This window comes from Mytilus trossulus, chromosome 9 (genome assembly GCF_036588685.1).
Source record: "Mytilus trossulus isolate FHL-02 chromosome 9, PNRI_Mtr1.1.1.hap1, whole genome shotgun sequence".
Classification (NCBI taxonomy): domain Eukaryota; kingdom Metazoa; phylum Mollusca; class Bivalvia; order Mytilida; family Mytilidae; genus Mytilus; species Mytilus trossulus.
Genome location: NC_086381.1, coordinates 34,771,380 through 34,793,488, shown reverse-complemented (window position 1 = coordinate 34,793,488; position 22,109 = coordinate 34,771,380). Strand labels below are relative to the sequence as shown.

General features: G+C 30.8%; 1 protein-coding gene across 6 annotated transcripts in view; it reads left to right on the top strand.

Moving 5' to 3' along the window:
- The window catches only part of LOC134685636 (uncharacterized), a 64,470-nt gene that overhangs the window by 35,452 nt on the left and 6,909 nt on the right, over nucleotides 1-22,109 (top strand). For 5 of the 6 annotated variants that reach the window (XM_063545566.1, XM_063545567.1, XM_063545570.1 and 2 more), the window contains 15 exons: nucleotides 586-1,279; nucleotides 2,568-2,778; nucleotides 7,444-7,541; nucleotides 8,237-8,335; nucleotides 10,689-10,813; nucleotides 11,120-11,318; nucleotides 11,820-11,954; nucleotides 12,349-12,429; nucleotides 12,980-13,129; nucleotides 13,532-13,639; nucleotides 14,320-14,673; nucleotides 15,092-15,182; nucleotides 16,956-17,072; nucleotides 18,984-19,021; nucleotides 20,097-20,600. In XM_063545566.1, coding sequence (XP_063401636.1) covers nucleotides 586-1,279; nucleotides 2,568-2,778; nucleotides 7,444-7,541; nucleotides 8,237-8,335; nucleotides 10,689-10,813; nucleotides 11,120-11,318; nucleotides 11,820-11,954; nucleotides 12,349-12,429; nucleotides 12,980-13,129; nucleotides 13,532-13,639; nucleotides 14,320-14,673; nucleotides 15,092-15,182; nucleotides 16,956-17,072; nucleotides 18,984-19,021; nucleotides 20,097-20,600 — 3,004 coding nt within the window. The remainder of the gene's footprint in view (nucleotides 1-585; nucleotides 1,280-2,567; nucleotides 2,779-7,443; nucleotides 7,542-8,236; nucleotides 8,336-10,688; nucleotides 10,814-11,119; nucleotides 11,319-11,819; nucleotides 11,955-12,348; nucleotides 12,430-12,979; nucleotides 13,130-13,531; nucleotides 13,640-14,319; nucleotides 14,674-15,091; nucleotides 15,183-16,955; nucleotides 17,073-18,983; nucleotides 19,022-20,096; nucleotides 20,601-22,109) is intronic. The other variant, XM_063545568.1, reaches the window with a different exon arrangement.

The window sequence follows — 22,109 nt, the reverse complement described above, 5'->3', positions numbered from 1 at the left end:
TTCAACAGTAAGCAAAATCCACATGCCAATTAAATAAGTTTTTAAAGGCTCATAAATAACAAATGTAAAACAATTCATTTTGAAACTTGAAAACTTGACAGGTTTTAGAATAAAACAATAAACTCAAAACTAATGTGATATACCACATTAAAATGAAAATCTCTGAACTACAGCTACAGACTGCTGACTTATAACTGGTACATGTATACAGAATTTGGGGTTGTAACATTTTAGTAAATATTTTCTTCTTTAAGTTTATTGCATTTCAAAATTGAGTTTGTAAATTAGCAATCTACTGATGTATTCTGTCTTCCATACATTTTATCAGCACTCAAGCCTTATTCGGGTAAATTTTATGTCAAAATGTTTAAATTCATCAGATGTGTTTCGGAAATGATATTTCAGCCTATTGATATTATGTTTTAAAAATATAATATGGTTACTGTTATCATCAATATATGTGCCCTCAGGCCTACGGTTCTTGTTTTGATGAGTTTATATTATTTAGATGTTTTAGAATACTTTTTAACAATGCTTTCTCGCCAAAGATAAATAGATCTCTATAATGTTTTGTTTTATTTATAGAAGTGGGAAACACCCTGATGACTACATAACACATGATAGGTTACAACAGTCAATGCAGCAGGATCAGAAAGATTTAACTAGTAGTGTGCGGGAAGGAGATAATTTCGGACAATACTCTCCACAAGCTGAATCCCGTCATAGAGAAAAACAAAATCCTAATAGACTGGAAGATCCTTATGCTCAGTCGAAGTATGATAGATCACAACCTCAGGAAACAGAACAAAAATTTGTGTATTCTTCTCAGGACAATTTTAACGAGGAAGATCCATATCATGTTCGTCAGAATCGTGATCATTTACCCACGCATGAACAATATCATCCAGGTTATAGAGAACCTGAAGACGGATATAGTACATTGACAAAATATAAAGATAAAACAAATGGACCACAACCTCAAGAACCATCACGGACTGAACAGGTTCAACTTTCTCATTATGACACAAATCCTGACCTTTCTCATCATACATATGAAAATATTCACAATACACAAAGACATATGATGGAGGATACACCAAACCGACCTCCACTGCCGACAGCTGTTCGGCAACAAATTGTTGAAGAAATTGCAGAAGCTAAAACTCCACATACTTCTCAGGAAATATTAGATGCTGAGAGAAACTTGGAAGTTAGAATGCAGCAGCCAGCTTTCTTTAATTATCCTACTCCTACCTTGCCACCAACTCATTCACACCAGGTAGGTAATATTGAAAGGAAAGGAGTTATTTCATTATATTAAATGGGGGTTTAAAGAGGGTGATGTTAGAATGCAGCAGCCAGCTTTCTTTAATTATCCTACTCCAACCTTGCCACCAACTCATTCACTCCAGGTAGGTAATATTGAAAGTACAGGAGTTATATCAATATATAAGGGGGGGTAGTGATGGGGTATGATGTTAGAATGCAGCAGCCAGCTTTCTTTAAATTATCCTACTCCAACCTTGCCACCAACTTATTCACACCAGGTAGGTTATATGGAAAGAAATATAGCTTAGGGGGGGTAGATGTTATTGTTTTTCCTGTAACTTCTGAATCTTACTAAACTGTCATTCAAAACATGTATATAATGTTTAGTTGATACTTAAAGAATCATGTATTTATACTAGTAAAGAATATGAAATTGCATTATTTTACTGTACAATTATATAGTCATGGATGATAAAAAAAAAGTCAAGATATTTGTATTTGCAAGAGAAAAAAAGCATTTTAGGGGTCATCCATAATTGTCAACCATTTTCCAAAGTGTACAAATGTACACTTGGGGGGGGGGGGGGGGGGAGGGGGTTAAAAATCAACATTTTTACCGTACACTTTTTTTTTATTTCCGGAATTTTTTTTCGTTTCCGCATTATTACAGCAATGAAGCCATATATCATCTATGCAATTGAAAATAACGTGAAATTGTACATTAACTAAACAACAAAATGGTAACTTTACACTCTTTATTCTGACGAAACACAAGCATCACAGATAGATGTCATCAAATAAAACAGTCAGATATGTTTCAGTTTATTTTCAATGCAAATTTCTATATTAAACTAAACTATAACAGCAGGTTCTTCTTTTTATTAAGAATGATTGATTCTTGTCTTGAAATCTGAAAATGGTTGATGTACACTTTTTGAGGGAGGGTAGGGGGTCTGAAAAAGTGTATGTCTTGTACACTTTGGAAAATGGTTGACAATTATGAATGACCCCTTACTCTATTTCACTTAACATTCATTTTCAAATATTTTTGAACAACTATTTGTGGTGGAATCAATACTCCAGTACGTATCATTGCATATGGTTCAATATTTGTGAGTACTTGAATACTCTTATAATAAAATCAGTATTATCACTAAGCACCATTCTTGCTCAAATTAGTAAACAGAAAAAAATGAAATTAGTCACATGAACATCACTGATAACATTTTAAATGTAAGTCATTGGTTCAAAATGTAATTTAATGACAAACTTTCTAACAAATTTACTTACTGTTTAAGAACCCAGCCATAGACCCAAGATATGGGAAGCCATCAGATTCCATGGGAAAACAGTATCATCCCCATAGAGATAATTACCATGACAACCAGTCTTATGACCAGGGAAGGTCAAGGTATACTGAAGGTTTACCTACAAGAGGTCAAGTAGAAGAAGACTTAAGGATGTTGGCACGACCTGAATTAAATGCTGATCCTCGCTCAAGACATAATGGTAATTTTTTTTACACAATTTTCATGATAATAATTGATATCATTATGATTTATATTTCAAATAATTAACTTGGTTCAAAAAATTTTGAAAACTTGTAAAATTTGATTTTTTTTTAGAATGCAAGTTTTAACTTTTGGATACATTCACGCTTAAAGCTTTTTTGCACAGTCTTTTGATAGACTCAAGCTAGATCTTTAAATTGGAAAGCTTTGATTGAAGTGTTCTGATTTTGATTTTATTGAATTAACTTATTAATTCTGCATACAAACATCCAAACTTTTAAATGTAAAGATGTAATGCTGTTTTTCAGAAACTGTGTGTTTCGTTTTTGCTTTGTTTCTATTTATTTCTTATTTTTCAATAATGTATATAACATGAAATTAGTTTTGTTATTTAACAATTCAACACTTTGTGGTTAACATTTAACTTGGTAGCACTTTCAAATCACTACCCAATTAATATTTGCACTTGAAACAGAACATATTTTAAAGATGTTTGTTCTTTAGTGATTATTGGTGAAATCATTCATAGCTATCATTTGGAATGTGAAATGTATAAAAATGTGTGTGTGCTAGAGTGTTTTTTTATGTGAGTGTTTTGGATAAATTAAAAAGCTTGTATTTTTATACTGCTTTAGTGGTAGATTTGCTTTCCTACATATTCTGACATTATAAGACTCTTTTTACAAAAAAAAATTTACAATTAAAATTGATCTTAAGTTATGCTGAAATGTGTATGACTTCCAAGTTTTTTTACTCTTTAAGATTATTTTTTAAAAACAGCCATGGCAGTATATGATAATACTTTCTAATAGGAGATTTAAAAAAATCTTAGTATTATTAATGCTCTTTGTTATAACATGTATATCAGGGATTACAAATTTACCACATTTCAGTAATTTAGTGTTGCTTTTTTATGATTTGTTATTTCTTAAATTCTGTTTGTTTCATGTTACAATTTCATGACATATAAAATTATTTTATACCTTTATTATAAATCCTTGAAAGAAAAAAAGTGGTGGAATATTTAGATATCACCATGTCCAGCCATCTTCCTGTCTTTGTACTTTATAAGCAGATGTGAAATAGAATCTTGGTCCAATTTGTTAAAGGGGAGATAATCTTGGTCTGACATGTGAAAGGGGAGATAATTATTGAATTATACTTACTTAAGAACAGTAATAGAATTGGTATGTAGTTATTAGTATCATGATCAGGATCGTTTGGATGACATTTTCATCTTAAATGTGTAGAAATACACAGAAAAAACTCCAGATAAAACTGCATTTTTACCAATTATTTATTTCAAATTTCTGTCTTTGACTTATGCTTATATTCCACAGTGTCTTTGTTTTGTATTCTCAAATCAAAAACATAATTAATAAATTCATTTTCTTTTCCTTTTGGTTTTTGTTAAGGCAAAATGAAAATGAAATTGTAACTTAAAACATAAAACATAAAACTGTTGTATAGTTTTGGTAGCTGAAATTGAATGGCTTTGTTAGGCTGAGCAAAAATATGTGTTTCTGGTTATTACATTTCTACATTTCTATTAATTTCTAATTGTACAAATACTGTTCAGGAAAATATTTTATATATCATAGTGGTAATTTTTTAAGTTAGATGAACTACTAGTACATTAGTACTACAATCAGTGTGTAACTACCATCTGTTAAAACATTGTAATACTGTAAATTCAGAAATTATTTTTGAGGTTTTTATTAATGCAAATAATGTGACTGAATGAATATCACAATCATAAGAACTTGCATTATGATATATGATACATATATTTGTATGCTGATTTTCATTTAGGAGTAATTATAAGTGCCTATTTAACCAGAAACACATATAACAGGCAAATTGCACTCTTTGTTTGAATATGCATTGTAACATTTTTGTCTTGTTTTTCTGTGTAGTTTTACCATAACACAAATCTGTAGTGTAAAGTGCACAGGCATTGCTTGCATTAATTTTATTTACTTGTGTTTTCTAGTAAAAAACAACTTCTTGTTTCAATTTTTTTTAAAATATAAAATAAGACTTTTAGTTAATATATTTGTATATAACTTTGTAACATTTCTTTATAAATCTTTTGAACTATTTGGAGGTTTAATTACTTGATTTAAATATTAGAAACTGTTTTCGGTATATTTAGATGTTTTAGAATTTTATAGCAGTAGTTTAAGCTCTTGAAGATATATTTTTTTATGTCAATGAAGACAAATACATTTTTTATCAACGAAAAAATTAAAAAGGAAAAACATAAAAATTATTCTGGAGTCAAATTCGAATTCATCATATATAAAAATTATTTCTCTGTAAAAATCAAAAATTGTCATGATACGTCACCTGATAAAACCATGGAGGTATGAATTATACCAATAAAATGCATCTGTCCATTGTTTCTTAACTGTTCATTAGATAATAGCCTAATATACACAAATTGCATGCAAGCATATGTAACGTTTTCTTCTAGGTGGACACCCTAATGGGAGAGGGACGGCACAAAATCCTGACTTAGATCCTGACCTCACCAACACACAAAGCACTAACAATACTAAAATAATTGAAAACTCATCCAATTTTGATGACATTCAATCTACAGATTCAGGAATTCTGCATCCACATGAAAGTGATCTACTCAGAAGGAGGCTATCACAGCAGAAGTCACCACCTGAGCTAGACAAAATGTCACATGACAGGGAACCAGGAGAAGATAATCCAAATGATATGTTGAATGAATTATCTGTCCTTGGTCTTGTAAAAGGCTCACCATATGTTAATGTTGACTCAATTGTAAGGTCAGATGAGAGAGAAATGGACCAACCTTCAGCATTTAGGCCTCTGTCAAGAAATGTCAATGCTTCTCCTAGATATGGACATGACTCTACGTCAGAAGGTCATGAAAGGTCAAGGACATCACAGAGTGAGAGTCTACAAGATGTGGATCAAACAGACATTACGAAAAGAGGTTCAGTGGCTAGCTCTCACGTATCGGAGCAGAGCCATAGAAGTATCAACAAGTTAACAGGTATCTTCAACACATAGAAAGGAATTCAAAGATATTAAAGGAATTTGCAGTGTTAATTCTTAAAAATAGATTTACAGCATGCCCAAAAAAGCTTCAACATATCTATAATTGATATCGATTTCTATGGATATTAAAGAGCTTTTTCAGAAAAATATCAGCATGCTTAGAGCAAACTTTTGGCTTTTTTTTTTAAGAAAAATAAATGAGACCCGATTTATATTCCCATATATTTATCCCCAAAAAGATGTCAATTTACAATCAACCACACAAGCACTAAGGAAATGAATCTATGTATCACTAGCATGTTAATGTATAGTGCATTAAGTTTGGATTTTGTATTTATAACTTTTGTTGTTGTACTAGTGTTATTTTGATTTTTTTTTGGATTTTTTTTTATTGATGGTGTTAGTATTTCCCATAGTATGTAGTTGTACAGAGTATGTGAGAGTAGCATGTAGTTGTACAGAGTATGTGAGAGTAGCATGTAGTTGTACAGAGTATGTGAGAGTAGCATGTAGTTGTACAGAGTATGTGAGAGTAGCATGTAGTTGTACAGAGTATGTGAGAGTAGCATGTAGAACTTAAACCATCATTAAATGGAAATGATTTATCATTGCTCCACATGTTAGTATGTTTTGTTTCAAGTGCAAATTTGCAAAACAATTGAAAAATCTGGTCAACATATATATGTCCTTTAATATGTTAAAGAGACTAACATTTTTACATAATTGTAATAAGTTTGAAAACTATCAATATTCACCTCTGTATTAGATAAAACATCACCCGATTACTTAAATGTTTCACCACACCTGATCTGATGGAGTTAATGAAGTAAGATAATTTGACTCGAATGTTTATATTGAATGTATATAATCCTGTGTATTCCTTAGATTTGGTCATCATTGTCATCTTTTAACCAAAAAACAAAAAAAACATTCCAGTTTCTTGTTGAAGTCATAATTTGGGAATTTCATAATTAGTTAAACCATTGTAAATAATTCACATGGACAGTCATTCTTACAGTATACAAGGCATAATTTAAAAGTCAGCAGAACTTTTGAAGTTAAAGTTACAAAAGAACATTCAATTTCATTTTTTATGCCCCACATACCATAGTAGTGGGGCATTGTGCTTTCTGGTCTGTGCATTGTTTGTTCGTCCGTCTGTCCTGCTTCAGGTTGCAGTTTTTGGTTAAGGTAGTTCTTGATGAAGTTGAAGTCCAATCAACTACAAATTTAGTGCACATGTTCCTTATGATATTATCCTTCTAATTTTACTGTCAACTTAGAGTTTTCACCCCAATTTCACGGTCCACTGAACGTAGAAAATGATAGTGAGAGTTAAACATGCGTTTACTATGGACACATTTTTGTTTATTATCAAACTTACTATAAAAAGATTTCATATTCTCAGACAAAAACAATCAATTGAAGTTTAGTAGGGCTCTTGTTGTGAATTAAACCAATTGAATTACTTTTAGGTTTTTAAAACATGCTAATTAGATAACTTTTGTATTTAAACATGTTGAAATTGATTAAAAAATGGCTTGAAACCCTTCTAATAAAAAAAACGAATTCGTTGAATTGAATTGTAAAAAGACAGATTTACTGATGAAATTTATTTTCTTTCTAGGTGGTCCATTACAACCAGGTGGAAAGCAGCCTCCCAAGTCTCTACCTCTGATACAAACTGTCAAAGAACATCCTGACATGCCAGATTCTGATATCATAGTAAGTATACTATATGTAGAACTGTGGAATCATGGAATCATTATTATTTAGGGGATACCCATTTGCATGAATTCCTCGAGTACAGGTGAACCATGAACTTAAAATTTAACAAATCACAATCTTTCTTTAGGCTTGGTTGCAGACTTTGGTAAAACCAGAAAATCAAATATCAAAGTAATCCACAGTATATATGTTAAACTCAAGTTAAGGAATATTGTTACCTTGATATTGAGATGGTTTTCTAACATAAAAACATATAATTGATAGCATCAGACAATCATGAATAAAGGCAACAGTAGTATACCATGGTTTGAAAGTCAAATCAATTGAGAGAAAACAAACCAGGGTTACAAGCATAAACTAAGGGCAACACTTCCAACTATAAGAGGAAAACAATGACATAACAGAACACTAAGTGCTACAAAAAAACATACATTGAAACAAAAGTATTAGATAACAACTGCCATATTCCTTACTTGATACAGAACATTTTAAGAAAAAAAAATGGTGTGTTGAAACTGGTTTTGTGGCTAACCAAACCTCCGCCCTTTATGGCAATGTCAAATATACCAATGTTAAATGAACCAGTTACCTCACACAACTATAAATTGTCTTTACTTATCAAATCCACAACTTTACAAATTCATGTAAATAATAAGATAACCGTATACTATATTAAAGCTATTTGTTTGCAGGAAACCAGGGAAATTCCAGACTTGCATGCCAAATATCCTGCTTTGAGTGGAACCAGACTTAGAATGAGTATATCTGCTGCTGATCTAATTGGAAAAACAGTAAGTTGTCAGTATGGCTCTGATGTGTGTAGGGGGCCTTGGTGTCCGAGTGTTTGAGGTAGTCAAGAATCCCGCACGGGGCAGGTGCACTCTCGTACAATCTTAATTGACTAGGATGGTCAGTTTTCCTACCTAACATTTTATGCAAAACAGCAAACAATGCCTACACTTCATGACTGTGAAGTTTATATTTATGCATGAACCTAGGGCTTGACTCTTATCAATTTATATAAATAGCCGCACTATGCCTTTGAAAAATGTTAAAATGGGTTTCTGTTGCAAAAGCTTGTTATATAATTCACTATTTCCTATTAAAGCTAATTTTTATACGACCGCAAATTTTGAAAAAAATTTCGTCGTATATTGCTATCACGTTGGCGTCGTTGTCGTCGTCGTCGTCGTCGTCGTCGTCCGAATACTTTTAGTTTTCGCACTCTTAACTTTAGTAAAAGTGAATAGAAATCTATGAAATTTTAACACAAGGTTTATGACCATAAAAGGAAGGTTGGTATTGATTTTGGGAGTTTTGGTCCCAACATTTTAGGAATTAGGGGCCAAAAAGGGCCCAAATAAGCATTTTCTTGGTTTTCGCACTATAACTTTAGTTTAAGTTAATAGAAATCAATGAAATTTTGACACAAGGTTGATGACCACAAAAGAAAGGTTGGGATTGATTTTGGGAGTTTTGGTTTCAACAGTTTAGGAATTAGGGGCCAAAAAAGGTCCCAAATAAGCATTATTCTGGGTTTTCGCACAATAACTTTAGTTTAAGTAAATAGAAATCAATGAAATTTAAACACAATGTTTATGACCACAAAAGGAAGACTGGTATTGATTTTGGGAGTTTAGGTCCCAACAGTTAAGGAATTAGGGGCCAAAAAGGGACCCAAATAAGCATTTTTCTTGGTTTTCGCACCATAACGTTAGTATAAGTAAATAGAAATCTATGAAATTTATGCACAAGGTTAATGACCATAAAAAGAAAGTTGGTATTGATTTTGGGAGTTTTGGTCCCAACAGTTTATGAAAAAGGGGCCCAAAGGGTCCCAAATTAAACTTTGTTTGATTTCATCAAAATTGAATAATTGGGGTTCTTTGATATGCCGAATCTAACTGTGTATGTAGATTCTTAACTTTTGGTCCCGTTTTCAAATTGGTCTACATTAAGGTCCAAAGGGTCCAAAATTAAACTGAGTTTGATTTTAACAAAAATTGAATCCTTGGGGTTCTTTGATATGCTGAATCTAAAAATTAACTTAGATTTTTTATTATTGGCCCAGTTTTCAAGTTGGCCCAAATCAGGGTCCAAAATTAAACTTTTTGATTTCATCAAAAATTGAATAAATGGGGTTCTTTGATATGCCAAATCTAACTGTGTATGTAGATTCTTCATTTTTGGTCCCGTTTTCAAATTGGCCTACATTAAGGTCCAAAGAGTCCAAAATTAAACTAAGTTTGATTTTAACAAAAATTAAATTCTTGAGCCTCATTGATATGCTGAATCTAAACATGTACTTAGATTTTTGATTATGGGCCTAGTTTTCAAGTTGGTCCAAATCAGGATCTAAAATTATTATATTAAGTATTGTGGAATAGCAAGTCTTTTCAATTGCACAGTATTGTGCAATGGCAAGAAATATCTAATTTCACAATATTGTGAAATAGCAATTTTTTTTTAATTAGAGTTATCTTTCTTTGTCCAAAATAGTAGGCAAGAAATATCTTATTGCAAGATTTTTTTTTAATTGGAGTTATCTTTCTTTGTCCAGAATCAACTTAAATCTTTGTTATATACAATATACAATGTATATTCACTTTTTACTACCAACTGATAAATTTAAATAATCTTTACCATTCAGTGATAACAAGCAGTTTTTTTTACATCTTAATATTTTATGATGTATTTAAATGAGTAGTTATTGTTGCAAACTCCATTAGAATATTTTAATTGAGATTAGTTTTGGAATAAGGGAAAGGGGGATGTGTTTAAAAAATTTAAAAAATTGGGTTAAATTTTTCTCATTTGAAATTTCATAAATAAAAAGAAAATTTCTTCAAACATTTTTTTGAGAGGATTAATATTGAACAGCATAGTGAATTGCTCTAAGAGAAAACAAAAATTTTAAGTTCATTAGAACACATTCATTCTGTGTCAGAAACCTATGCTGTGTCAACTATTTAATCACAATCCAAATTTAGAGCTGAATCCAGCTTGAATGTTGTGTCCATACTTGCCCCAACCGTTCAGGGTTCAACCTCTGCGGTCGTATAAAGCTACGCCCTGCGAAGCATCTGGTTAACTTTATTATTTAGAAGTTATAGAAGTATTAATAGCTGTTAACTTTTTTTTCAGCATGATGAATTAGTGCTATTGTTGATACAGTTGAGGAGAGAATTCACAGCTCTGGAGAAAGTCAGGAATTATTATAGGGAACAAGTACAAAAGAAAAGATCAGCAGAGATTGCATATAGAAAAATGTAAGTTGTATTTGTAGCTCGCAAATAGTTAGAGACAATATATTGAGGAAATCTGGTATTGATAGCTAGTGAGACTATTCTCCAGTGTCCATATGACATGAACATTAAGGTATAGAAATAATCATTGCTGTTGTCTCATTTTCAACAATGCATTAATCATTCATGCAAATTCTAATGTTTGTTGTATGCACTTTAGTACTCAGGATGATTTTCTATGCTGAAAAACATTTTAAGTTAGACAAAAATATTTCTCTTATGAGATAAATTTTGTTATTAATTAGTACTTATATATATATTTTTTCATAGGCAACAAGATTCCCACCAGCCAATAGATCCCAGATTGGAGGGACAACATAATGAATATGTGGAAATGAAATATCAAGGGGAGGAGTGTGATAAAAAGTTAGAGGTGTACCGACCAATCGTTAACCTTGTACATAATATGGTTAACATGGGTAGTCTTTATGGAGGAGACAATTTAATGTTAGCCTCACAATATAGAAAGGTAGGTTTATGGAATATTTTTATGACTAAAAGTGATGTGGTGTATATGTCAATAAAACAGCAAAACAAGGGCACAGAAAGTAAAAGAATTTCATGGACACTAAGTTTTTTCCCTTGTACTTCCCAAATTGTTGTCTTTTCTCTAACTTTAGTTTTCATATTTAAATAAAATCTAATTACTTTGATAGTTTTATTATTGCATGCCCCCCTTGAGTGCTGAACTTGAAAGGTTTGATCCTTGTCTGTGTCAAACCAAAGACTTGAAAACTTGTATTTGCTATCTGGAAGGGTAACAAGTTTTCCTGGGGACTGTTACTGTTATAGTTAGCACATTAAAAAAATCTGTCTAAGTGTGTCAATATTACCGCTTGATGTTTTAAAACACCCAATTTATCATCATCATCATATTTACTTACATACTTGATTATCAGAAGTATTTCATTCTTAGCTATGTTATGTATAGTTTTTCTAAACATTGATAAACTTGATTTTTCCTTTACAGCATTTATTATCCCCTGAACAAGTGTCCCCTCCAAAGAAAATGATTGAGTTTTCAAGAAAACATCAAGAAGATACTATTGTACATAATATGAAAGAAGAAGTGGACCATTTGAAAAGGGACCAGGTTGATTTGGAGGTATGGCTGTTGTAGTTGTATAGATTGGGGTTCCAAATTGTATTTGCTGTAGTTAATTCGTCAATGTCAAATTGCCAAAAAGTCAAAATACTGATAAGGTTAAAACTAAGTTACAACCATTTCTTCACAAATATGTGGTAAAAGCAACTTTTTTCAAATGTCAAAATTTTTAATATGCAATTATTAAAATTTGGGAGAAGGAGTGTATCTCTTCACAGGCAATGTATTAAACAAGCAACGAGATGTTTTTGATATGTAAAAGGGAATCGACTCATATATTCATCAAATTCTACCGTAAGCACATTTAACCTGGTCAAATTCTGAAATTGCTAATAAAATGAAACACTTGATTTTAGTTTTACTAATTTAAATCTACCTTACATTTTGATTTCAGGATAAACTAGAAAGATTGTATGAACTTGACAGACTTCTCCAGGAACAATCATATAAAGTTACAGCATTTCAAGAGGATAAGGTTAGTATGACTATTGTCTTCTGAAACAAATACCATTCATATCAGTGTTATAAGATCCTATATTACAGTAGAACATTGAATGATAACTAGGAAGCATGCTATATGATAAATGGTGCACGGTAAATGCAACAGTTTTTTTTTTTATCAAATTCATGAGAAAATATAGATTTGACCTTGTTGCACTTACTTGATATTCATATGAACTGACATTAACTTAAATACAGTTATAAAAATATTTTGAATCTAAAAATGAACAGAACAAAATCATTTTAAGAAATTATGTATTTTACCAAATTTAAGAAAACAATATGTAACGCTCATGAAAATGTTCAGAAGTAAAAAAAAAAACCAGTTAAAGATATATAGTTTTACAGCATTTGTTCAACAGTCAGTCATATGAAATATGGTTTATAAAAGAAACAGTTTTAAAGAGTAAAGGTATCTTGCAAATGTTATTGTTTGTGTTTTTAGAAGTAAGAAAAAATATATTACTAAATGCATTTTATCTTGTATATGAATCTATATGTAAAGAAGAACTTGTGTGTTTCAGGATTTACTAGAGAAGGCATTACAAGGCTTGTTAAGACAACAGGATATGGTCCAAGATAGTTCTCATGAATTACATCATCTTATCAAGCAACAAAGAACTGTAGAGAAAGAATTATCTAGAGTTTTATATCATTTAGCTCAGGCTTCTAAGGTAAGAAATTAAATCATATTCAAATTGAGAGAGAAGGAAAAAAAATAAAATCTTTGTTATCTTTTTTAATTGATCTCATAAATCAAAACATCCTAACTTTGAAAAATATAAATATTTGTGCTTGCTGTTTTTTCGGTGTAAGCCAAGGCTTAGTGTTGAAGTCCATACCTCCACCTATAATGGTTTACTTATATAAATTGTGACTCGAATGGAGAGTTGTCTCATTGGCACTCATACCACATCTTCTTATATCTATTAAACAAATTCAAGACAAAACATTGCAGTGTGTTATATATTTCAAATGACTGGGAATATAATTATACAATATAAAAAGTAAAGGAGATTATTTGAAAAGTAGAACATTTTCTTTCAATCAAAAATATTTGATGATATATATTTTAGGAATTAGAAGAAACAACAGCTGAAAATAACAAGGTGGAACATGAAGTAGCATTACTGAGGTCAAAAGTTCATGGAGAATTGGCAAGGAGTAAGAGTGCTCCTTCTCTAGTAAGTCTTATGAAATTCAATGTTGAGTTGAACCAGCTGATAATATTTCTCATCGATGAAAAAAGTGGAAAACTTTCAACCAACTTCTTTTTGTGGATCCTTTATTATCGATTTTAGCTCTTTTTAACCTGAATGAAGGACAAGGTACGACAAGGCCTGTTTAAGCCCCCCTATTTTCACATTTTTCAAATTATGTTTTTGAAAGCTACTTATTATGTTAAAATATTCCTAAATGCTTGAAGTTTGTTGGGATGAACTTCAAAACCACTAATATTAGCAACTGGGTGAGGTGAAGGGGTAAACTTTCTGTTATTATTCAAATACTGTAATTATTATTCACTTTTCAGGTGTTTTGTACAATATTTTTTAGTTTTTAAGTGCCTGCACCAATGTGACCCAGGATTTTTCATTAGAATGTCATTAGCACTGTTTTCTGTCTAACTCAACATAATTTTCTCTGGGTCACATAGGCGCATCCTATTAAATTTTATGAAATAATTACCAAAAATCGTTATTTATCCTTCTTTTGGTTTACAATATAATAATACATCATTATTACTATAACACAAAACTAATTATTGAAGATAAAGATGAATAATGATAGTTTTCAACTAACAATTTTAAATAGTTGTTTTAAAGAAATTGAATCACTTCGAATTTATTTCTTTTCTTTTCTAAAGGTTAATGAAAATATGAGAAAAAAGATGACAATGGAGAAAGATTTGGCAAAAGTGAAGAACATTATGGCTGGTTTATCAGAAGAAGGTCAAAGGTTATCTGAGGCTATAAATACTCTGAAACGATCGTCATCTGGTGGTGCTCTTAATCTGGTCAATGGTGAGCTGGACAAGCCAAGAAAGAGGGAGAAATCTGGTACTTACATGGAAACTGACCTTGACACTACAGAATCTAAAGACTTGTCACAGGTCAAGGCCATTCTGTCTCAAAGGTCACTGACCTCAGTTCCTGATGATATGAATATAAATGTTGAAACAGCTATTTCTCCAAAGGCCGTTGATTTTATTGAGTCACAGGTAAAATTATTAGTTATATGTTAAATTTCATTTTTTCGATCAAATTGGGATTGAGAATGTCAAATGAGACATATTTCATTACTTAGAATGATAAGATATGTTTCTATCATATGAATATAGCTTGATTGATACTTGTTTGAATGTTATAGTTGATGAGGGTGGTTTTTAGTGACCGTACTACCCATGAGGATATTGCACGATTTGTTAATTTAACATTTTATAGTTGCATGCATTTTTTGAAACTCTAAAATTGTATATTATTTGGCATTATTAAGCTCTCTTATTCAGTAAATCAGTGCGTTTTAATTCATATTGTGTTTCTTGTTTCTTTTATGTTAATTGAAGGTAAATTATTAAGTACAGTACATTTTTTGTTAAAGAATTGTTAAATTAAATGAACATTTCTTTATTTCAACAGGTATCTGCACCATTGGAGTCAATGGGATTTAACCAGGAAGAAGGCCCATGGGATATCAGTGATGCTGATGAAAATACTAAACGATTTTATGGTAATTTCTAATTTTAACAAGTAATTGTTGGCATGGGTTATCTAATGGTGTTTTTTTTAAGTGATTTAAATTTGGTATTTTAAAATTCATGATTAACTTGTGCCAAGTTGAATTACTCTAATACCACCTAGTTGACCATCAAAACTGACAGCTCTTTTTAATTTTCGCTATATGATCAAAAATTCACTCACTTTCGAAAAGATGCGAAAATCGTGTCTGAGTTAAATTGTTTGATAAGATTGGAACAAATATGGTCATAAAATATTGAATAACAGCTGAAATTGAAGTTTGTTTCTTTATAACTTTCAAACTTAAAAATATTAAAAAATAAATAAGATCTTAATAAGATTGATTTTAAAAAGAAGAATTCATGCAAATACTGTCAGATTGATGAAGGTCAAAATGTATTTTATGACTTTTGTAAATAAACTTTGTAATGAAACAATATTGAATTGCAAATATTGTGTATAAGCAAATGTAATAATAGTCATAGAATATATAATTTTATTTAAATGATAGCTGTTCCATTTTCACTTTTAGAGATAAAAGACAACATTTTACTTGAAATTGTAATTGATTTTTATACAAATGTCTGTAAAAGATAATAAAAAGTTTAATATAAAATTATTAATAATATATGAAATATTATATTGCTATACAATAATATATATTGTTGTCTTGTAATTATCTCTAAATTAAAAATGGAATAGCTACCATACAATTCATTTCATTTCACTCATATGTTGTGGTAGTGGGACATACCATTTTTAACAAAGCTTAAATGTGATAATTTGCAAATATCTGATAGATTGTATTCAGTATAGATAAATATATTACTTTTCAGTTTTATATGAAACCAAGGGAGTTTGCTTAGGTTTCAGGAGATATTCATCACATTTATTCCCAATAATTATAAGAAACGACTTAACATGCTGTATGATTCCAGTTAATATTTATCCTTACAAATTGGACCCCTTAGATCTATTATTGTATATATTGTATAAGCCATACCCAAGAAGAAGAAATTATGTGAAATGAATGCAATATTTTCTTGTTCAGATACATTTAGAAAGTTTTGTGATATTTTCATTATTGCGAAAGTTGCAACTATTTTGAAAGTATTAATTTGCACTTACCTGCTCTTTGATTTGGTTGTTGTCTGTATGACACATTCCTGGTTTCCTTTTTCTATTTAATTGATTTGCACTATTTTTTTTAAAAATTATTATCACCCTTTCGCCTTCCTCATAAAGTAGTAATAATAAATGCAGGCAACCATTCTGAATTTACAGTATACAATAATGATCATAAAACCTTTAAAAATAAATACGGATAATGTTGCATTTGTTTCTTTGAAGTTTTTATAGAACATGCTTAAATAATCAGAAAATAAGGACCAAAACTAAAAAATAAAATTATATTATGTTTCATTATGGTTAATAAGATTTAATGTGGAAAATTTTAAAGAACGAAATTATTTCAGCCAACAATTGAAATGATTGAGGTATGGTATTGGTTTGTCATGTTACTCCTGTTCGCTATAGTAGCTTAGATCTGTTAGATGTTTAGTCTGTGATAGCCTGCTTTGAGAGGACATCAAATCATAACACCCCTAAATCATTCTTCAAACATCTTCTTTCACAGAGACCAATATTTTAAACCAATTTTGTTTAGACACATAGGTTCCTGTAGTCCTCTTCAACACAGGTTTGTTTGCTTGAGGTGTACGGAAAGGCCCTGTCCAATTGACATTTTATTTTGCTTTGAAAATAGGTATTATCCCTAAAGAAAGACCAAAAACATTGACAGTACGAGATGTCAAACGTCAAAGTGAACAAAGACGAGAAAGGGAAAAAATCAGAAAAGAAATCGATGAATTGGATTCTGAAGGTATATGACTGTTGTGTGTGTTTGACATTGTTGTTACAGCTATTTTCCTAATGCATGTAGTTTAAAGGTTTGGTTGAATGTCTTGTTGTTTTTGTATAAGTGTTTGTTCAAGCATTGTAATTAAGATTGACATCTGCCATCAATAAATATATGGATATTCAACTTTTATGATGTTATTGGAATGCTTGAGCAAACATTTTGCAAACAAAGCAAGCAAGCTAACCAAAACTTTAACCTACATGCATTAGGAAAATTGCTCTAAAGAGTGCTCAGCATGTCTTGCTTAAAATTGAGTGTGTTCCATCACCAAGTTATATATTATGTGTACACAAATTGTGAAATTTTGACGGAGAAATTTAGTTAGGTTGTACCATATTAAGGTCAATACACAATCTATCAGGTTAAAAACAAATCCTTAATATTTCCTGATTAATAAACCATCATCATGCATTGTTTTTTATGTTTAATATTTTTTATGTTTATGATATATTACATACTTAATATGCACAATGTGGAGGGTTTTTAGTTGGCGCATGTATGTTCAGTTGTCTAATTGCATGTCACAGTTATATATAGAAGTCATGAAGACTATAAATCATATTAGTTATGTGTAACAATGTTTTGTGTAATTATATGTGTAATATTGTCTTGTTTAAGTTAACATATTTATAGAATTTAAGGTGTTTTATGCATGACATATCAAATTACCATGTATACTGTTAAACACACACATACAGAACTTGTCCTTTGTAATCATTAATACATGTATCTGACAAATCATAGAAACTTTCTATAACTAAGATAGCAGCACTCAAATCAGGTTATCCATAACTAATAGCAATTGGTTACCTTAAGTTAACAAATCATAGACTAACAAGTTGACTTGTTTAACTCTGCATTACAGATTTAATAACTTTGATTTTTTGCCAGTAGTAGAATTTTCCATATGAATTTAGGTTAACATTTATCATATACCTTTTGGCAATGCAGAAAACACCATAAGTTTTTTTAAGTCAGGACATAGCAAAATTGTTTTTGAATCAAATCAAAGTAAATGTTATTGAATTTATCATGTGAAAAGTACTGCAGCAGTGAAATACCCTAGTGTGAGGGCATTGGTTCAAGCCCTGCTGAGGCATAGGACAATCCAAAGACTTTTAATGAGTAAGGGTAAAGATTGTTGGGCTATCTCAACATCAGAATAATGTGTCCAGCTAGTCTTTGACCTTATGAACTAGCACACTGAAATCAAGTGCAGCACATAAGTCTAGCTCAATTTGGGTTAATATTTACACAGATTTTCAGGTTCTTATCCTTAATATGCATTAAACATACCTCTAAACATAAATGATCATCATCAAGTAAAAACTGCATGGCCATGCATGCTATTGAATACAGCATTCTGTGTGCTTCCCATCTGTGTTTTGTACCAATCATTTATTGTATTCATGGTCTGAATCAAAATCATGCTGACGTTATGTATGAATGCACACTGCTTAGAGGCACAGGTTGCATGTTGTATTCTTTGAGAATAGGTAGCAATAATAAGTATCAATACCCAAATCTGTGTACAAGCTTATTTTGTACTTCAAATTGGTGGTTCACATTACTCACGAAATTCACAAAAATTGGTTTCCCCATGAATACATGGAATAATATAATGAATCCATAGTAATTGAAAACCTTAAATATAGATTTAACATGACTTTGGTTTTAATTAACTAGTTATTTTTTTATGTAAATATTTGTTTTTGTACCAAATGTATTGCTAGGTAACTGCACTACCAAAGGCATTATTTTCATCAGTTAGCTCATTATTTTTAGTTAAAGATTTTAAAAGTTTATCTTAAAGGAATTTATTAAAGTCTGTCATTTACTGCTTAGAAATAACCATGATTGATTTCTTTTCAGATCCTAGTTGGGCCAGTTCTACAGTGAGTCCAAAACAGGTAGCTAACAGTATAATTTCTTAAATTGAAAACTTTTTAACGGCCTTCTCACATACTATTAGTATATAAGTATCTAATGTATCTTAATAATGATATAGAAATGTTTATCAATGGTTGAATTTACAGTCTTTTTCTTTTAATTGCTTAGTTATATAATATAAGTGTGATCTGTTGTTACAAGGTTGAGGTCAATAGGAAACTTAATAATTTCCATGTAAAAGTTTCTTTTTACATTCATGGTTTTTATACACCCGTCTTTTAGACGGGACGTATTATGGTATACCGTTGTCCGTCCGTCGTCAACACTTCTGACAATAACTCAAAAACACTTTCACTAATTTCCATGAAACTTAAGTGAATTTTTTTATATCTATTAAGGAAAGCTCCCTTTCGTTTTTTTTTAATTTCAGATTTTAAGTTTTGGATTTATGGGGCTTTATTCATAAAAAAGGGGGATTTTCAACACTTCCGACAATAACTCAAAAAAGCTTTCACCAATGTCCATGAAACATTGGTGAATTGTTTATATCTATTGATGTAAGCTCCCTTTCAATTTTTATAAATTTCAGATTTTAAGTTTTGGATTTATGGGGCTTTATTCATAAAAAAAGGGGGATTTTTAACACTTCGGACAATAACTCAAAAAGGCTTTCACCAATGTCCATGAAACTTTGGTGAATTGTTTATATCTATTGATGTAAGCTCCCTTTCAATTTTTATAAATTTCAGATTTTACATTTCCATGTTATGAATTTTTATGCTTAAAAAAGGGGTGATTTTCTTATTTTGGGACAATAACTAACACTTTCACAAAATTTTATGCAACTTTGATAAATTGTTTATATCTATTGACCTTAATAGTGCCAATTTTTTTGTGCATTCTTATTTATTATTTGGGGGGGGGGGGGGGGGGGATTTGACAGGGCTCACACTATTTCTAGTTGATCATATAAATTCATTTAAAGCATAAAAGACAAGTTAAAAGAGCAATGGGCGTATCATGCGCTAAACCGCAGCACTTTATTAATATTTAAATTGCGGTAACTCTTCATATCATATAATATTGTTTTTTCAGGAGTATCAACCTATATATGAAAATCTTCCACCAGCCAACAATGCCCCGAAGGCATGGTCTTCTGTTAACCTTGGTGGAAGTAGTAGCAATAACTCATCGACCACAGGTTCCCGTAGACATTCAAATTTACATCTCATAGCTCCTAGACCATTCGTTAGAACATACCCTTCACCGACTGCTGAATCAGCAGAAATACTGCCATCAAAATCATTTAATTTTTCTAGTGGATTATCATTCAATGACAGTGGTGTTGTCAAGGCTACAAGGGTCATAGTGCAACCAAGTGACGATTCTCAAACTGCCACATCACCCCTGAGTCCTTCAAGGTCGCAGCCTATTGTAAAAGGATGGTCTCCGGTAAAGACTAATTTATTCAATGTGAAACGGACTCCTAAAGGAAGGTATATGACAATATCTAGTAGTGAGCCGGTGAAGATGGAAACATCACTCTTGCAGCCAGCATCGTTACATTCGGTAGCGGGAGACCTCATGACCAATAATAATGTAAGTACAGGAAAATCTTACCTGAAATCATGATTGTAGCTTTCGGTGGAAGAATTGAAAGTCAAATTTATCTTGATGTTTGTGTTATGATACAAGATCATTTCAGATAGGTGTACAAAGAAAAAAAAAGCGATATATAAACTCCGATTTCACAAAAATTAAGAATAAAATAAAATTTGTTTTATTTTTGATTGGCAACTTTTTAAATTATTTTCAATCTAAAAAACAAACAAAAAATGTAAGAAAAGGTTCCAGAATGCTTGTAGAACAAATGTGGTTCTTCTAGATATTTTAAAATCTGACTACTTATTTTAATTTAAGATGTATATACATTTCTATGTAAATGGCTATGTGTAAGTATGTGTGAAGTTTGTGTTAGATTAGCAAATAACATGAAACATGTATCTATAAACATTTGATCTGTTGTATATGGTTTGAAGATGTTGTTTTTGCTCTTTCCTTTACATTATTAAATACTTTAAAATGTCTTACTTAAAACACTGGCAGTCGTCATATTTACACACTGTTTAAAAATACCACTGGAAGTCCATTAAATGAGTAGAAGTCAGCAAATTACAATTGTACTCTTCTTCTTGTAGCTAAACTGAATCATTTTCTATTGTCAGTTATTTATTGACAGGTTTTATTGCAATGTATTGAGTTGTGAGAAGTTTAGACTCACAGGAAATATCTCAATCAATAATTGACAGACATCAAAATGTTGTTTATTCTTTCAGTAGAACAGTATCCCTCAGATTTAAATTTGGATGCTTAATCCAATGACTCAAATAAGGAGGATCCCACCCCCTGGTCGAACAACATATATGAGGGTTTCATATCATAAAAAAGGCAAATTTCTGCCCTTATTCATTATACTTTTTTTTTCACCTGTGGCATTTCAAATATTTTGTCAATGATTCTGATGAACCCCCATTGCACAACTATTATATTTGATTTATAGTATACATGAAATAATATTGCCACTGGACAAAGAGTAACCAACAACTTCTCAATATGTTTTGAAAAAGTATAATCTGGTAATGAACTTTCAATGCTATATTTAAATGTGGTGTAGTTTCCATCCTTAGAGTGTTTCCAGTCATATTTTTGTTTATTTTTGTTTGTAGACAAAACATAACATGTAAGTTCTCTGTGTATACTCAGAATAAACCAATAATCTACATACAAATGGTTTGTCATTGTCGTATCAACAACTTTAACACTAAATCTGTATGCAAATGTTGTCAAAACATTTTTCACCCAAAAAAGAATGTATTTGGAAGCATCTGTGTATTTCTTGCATGCAGAATTACCCGTTTTATGAGTTAGGAACACATATCATTTCAATTAGGAAATTTAAAATTACTGAAAAATCTTATATTTATAGTACAACAGATAACTTTTATATTATAAGATTTAATAATGATACATATACACACTTTATATGCTGTATAACAAATACATATATCCAAGACATTATTTTCAAATTAAGTCTCTATTGTGTTTTTT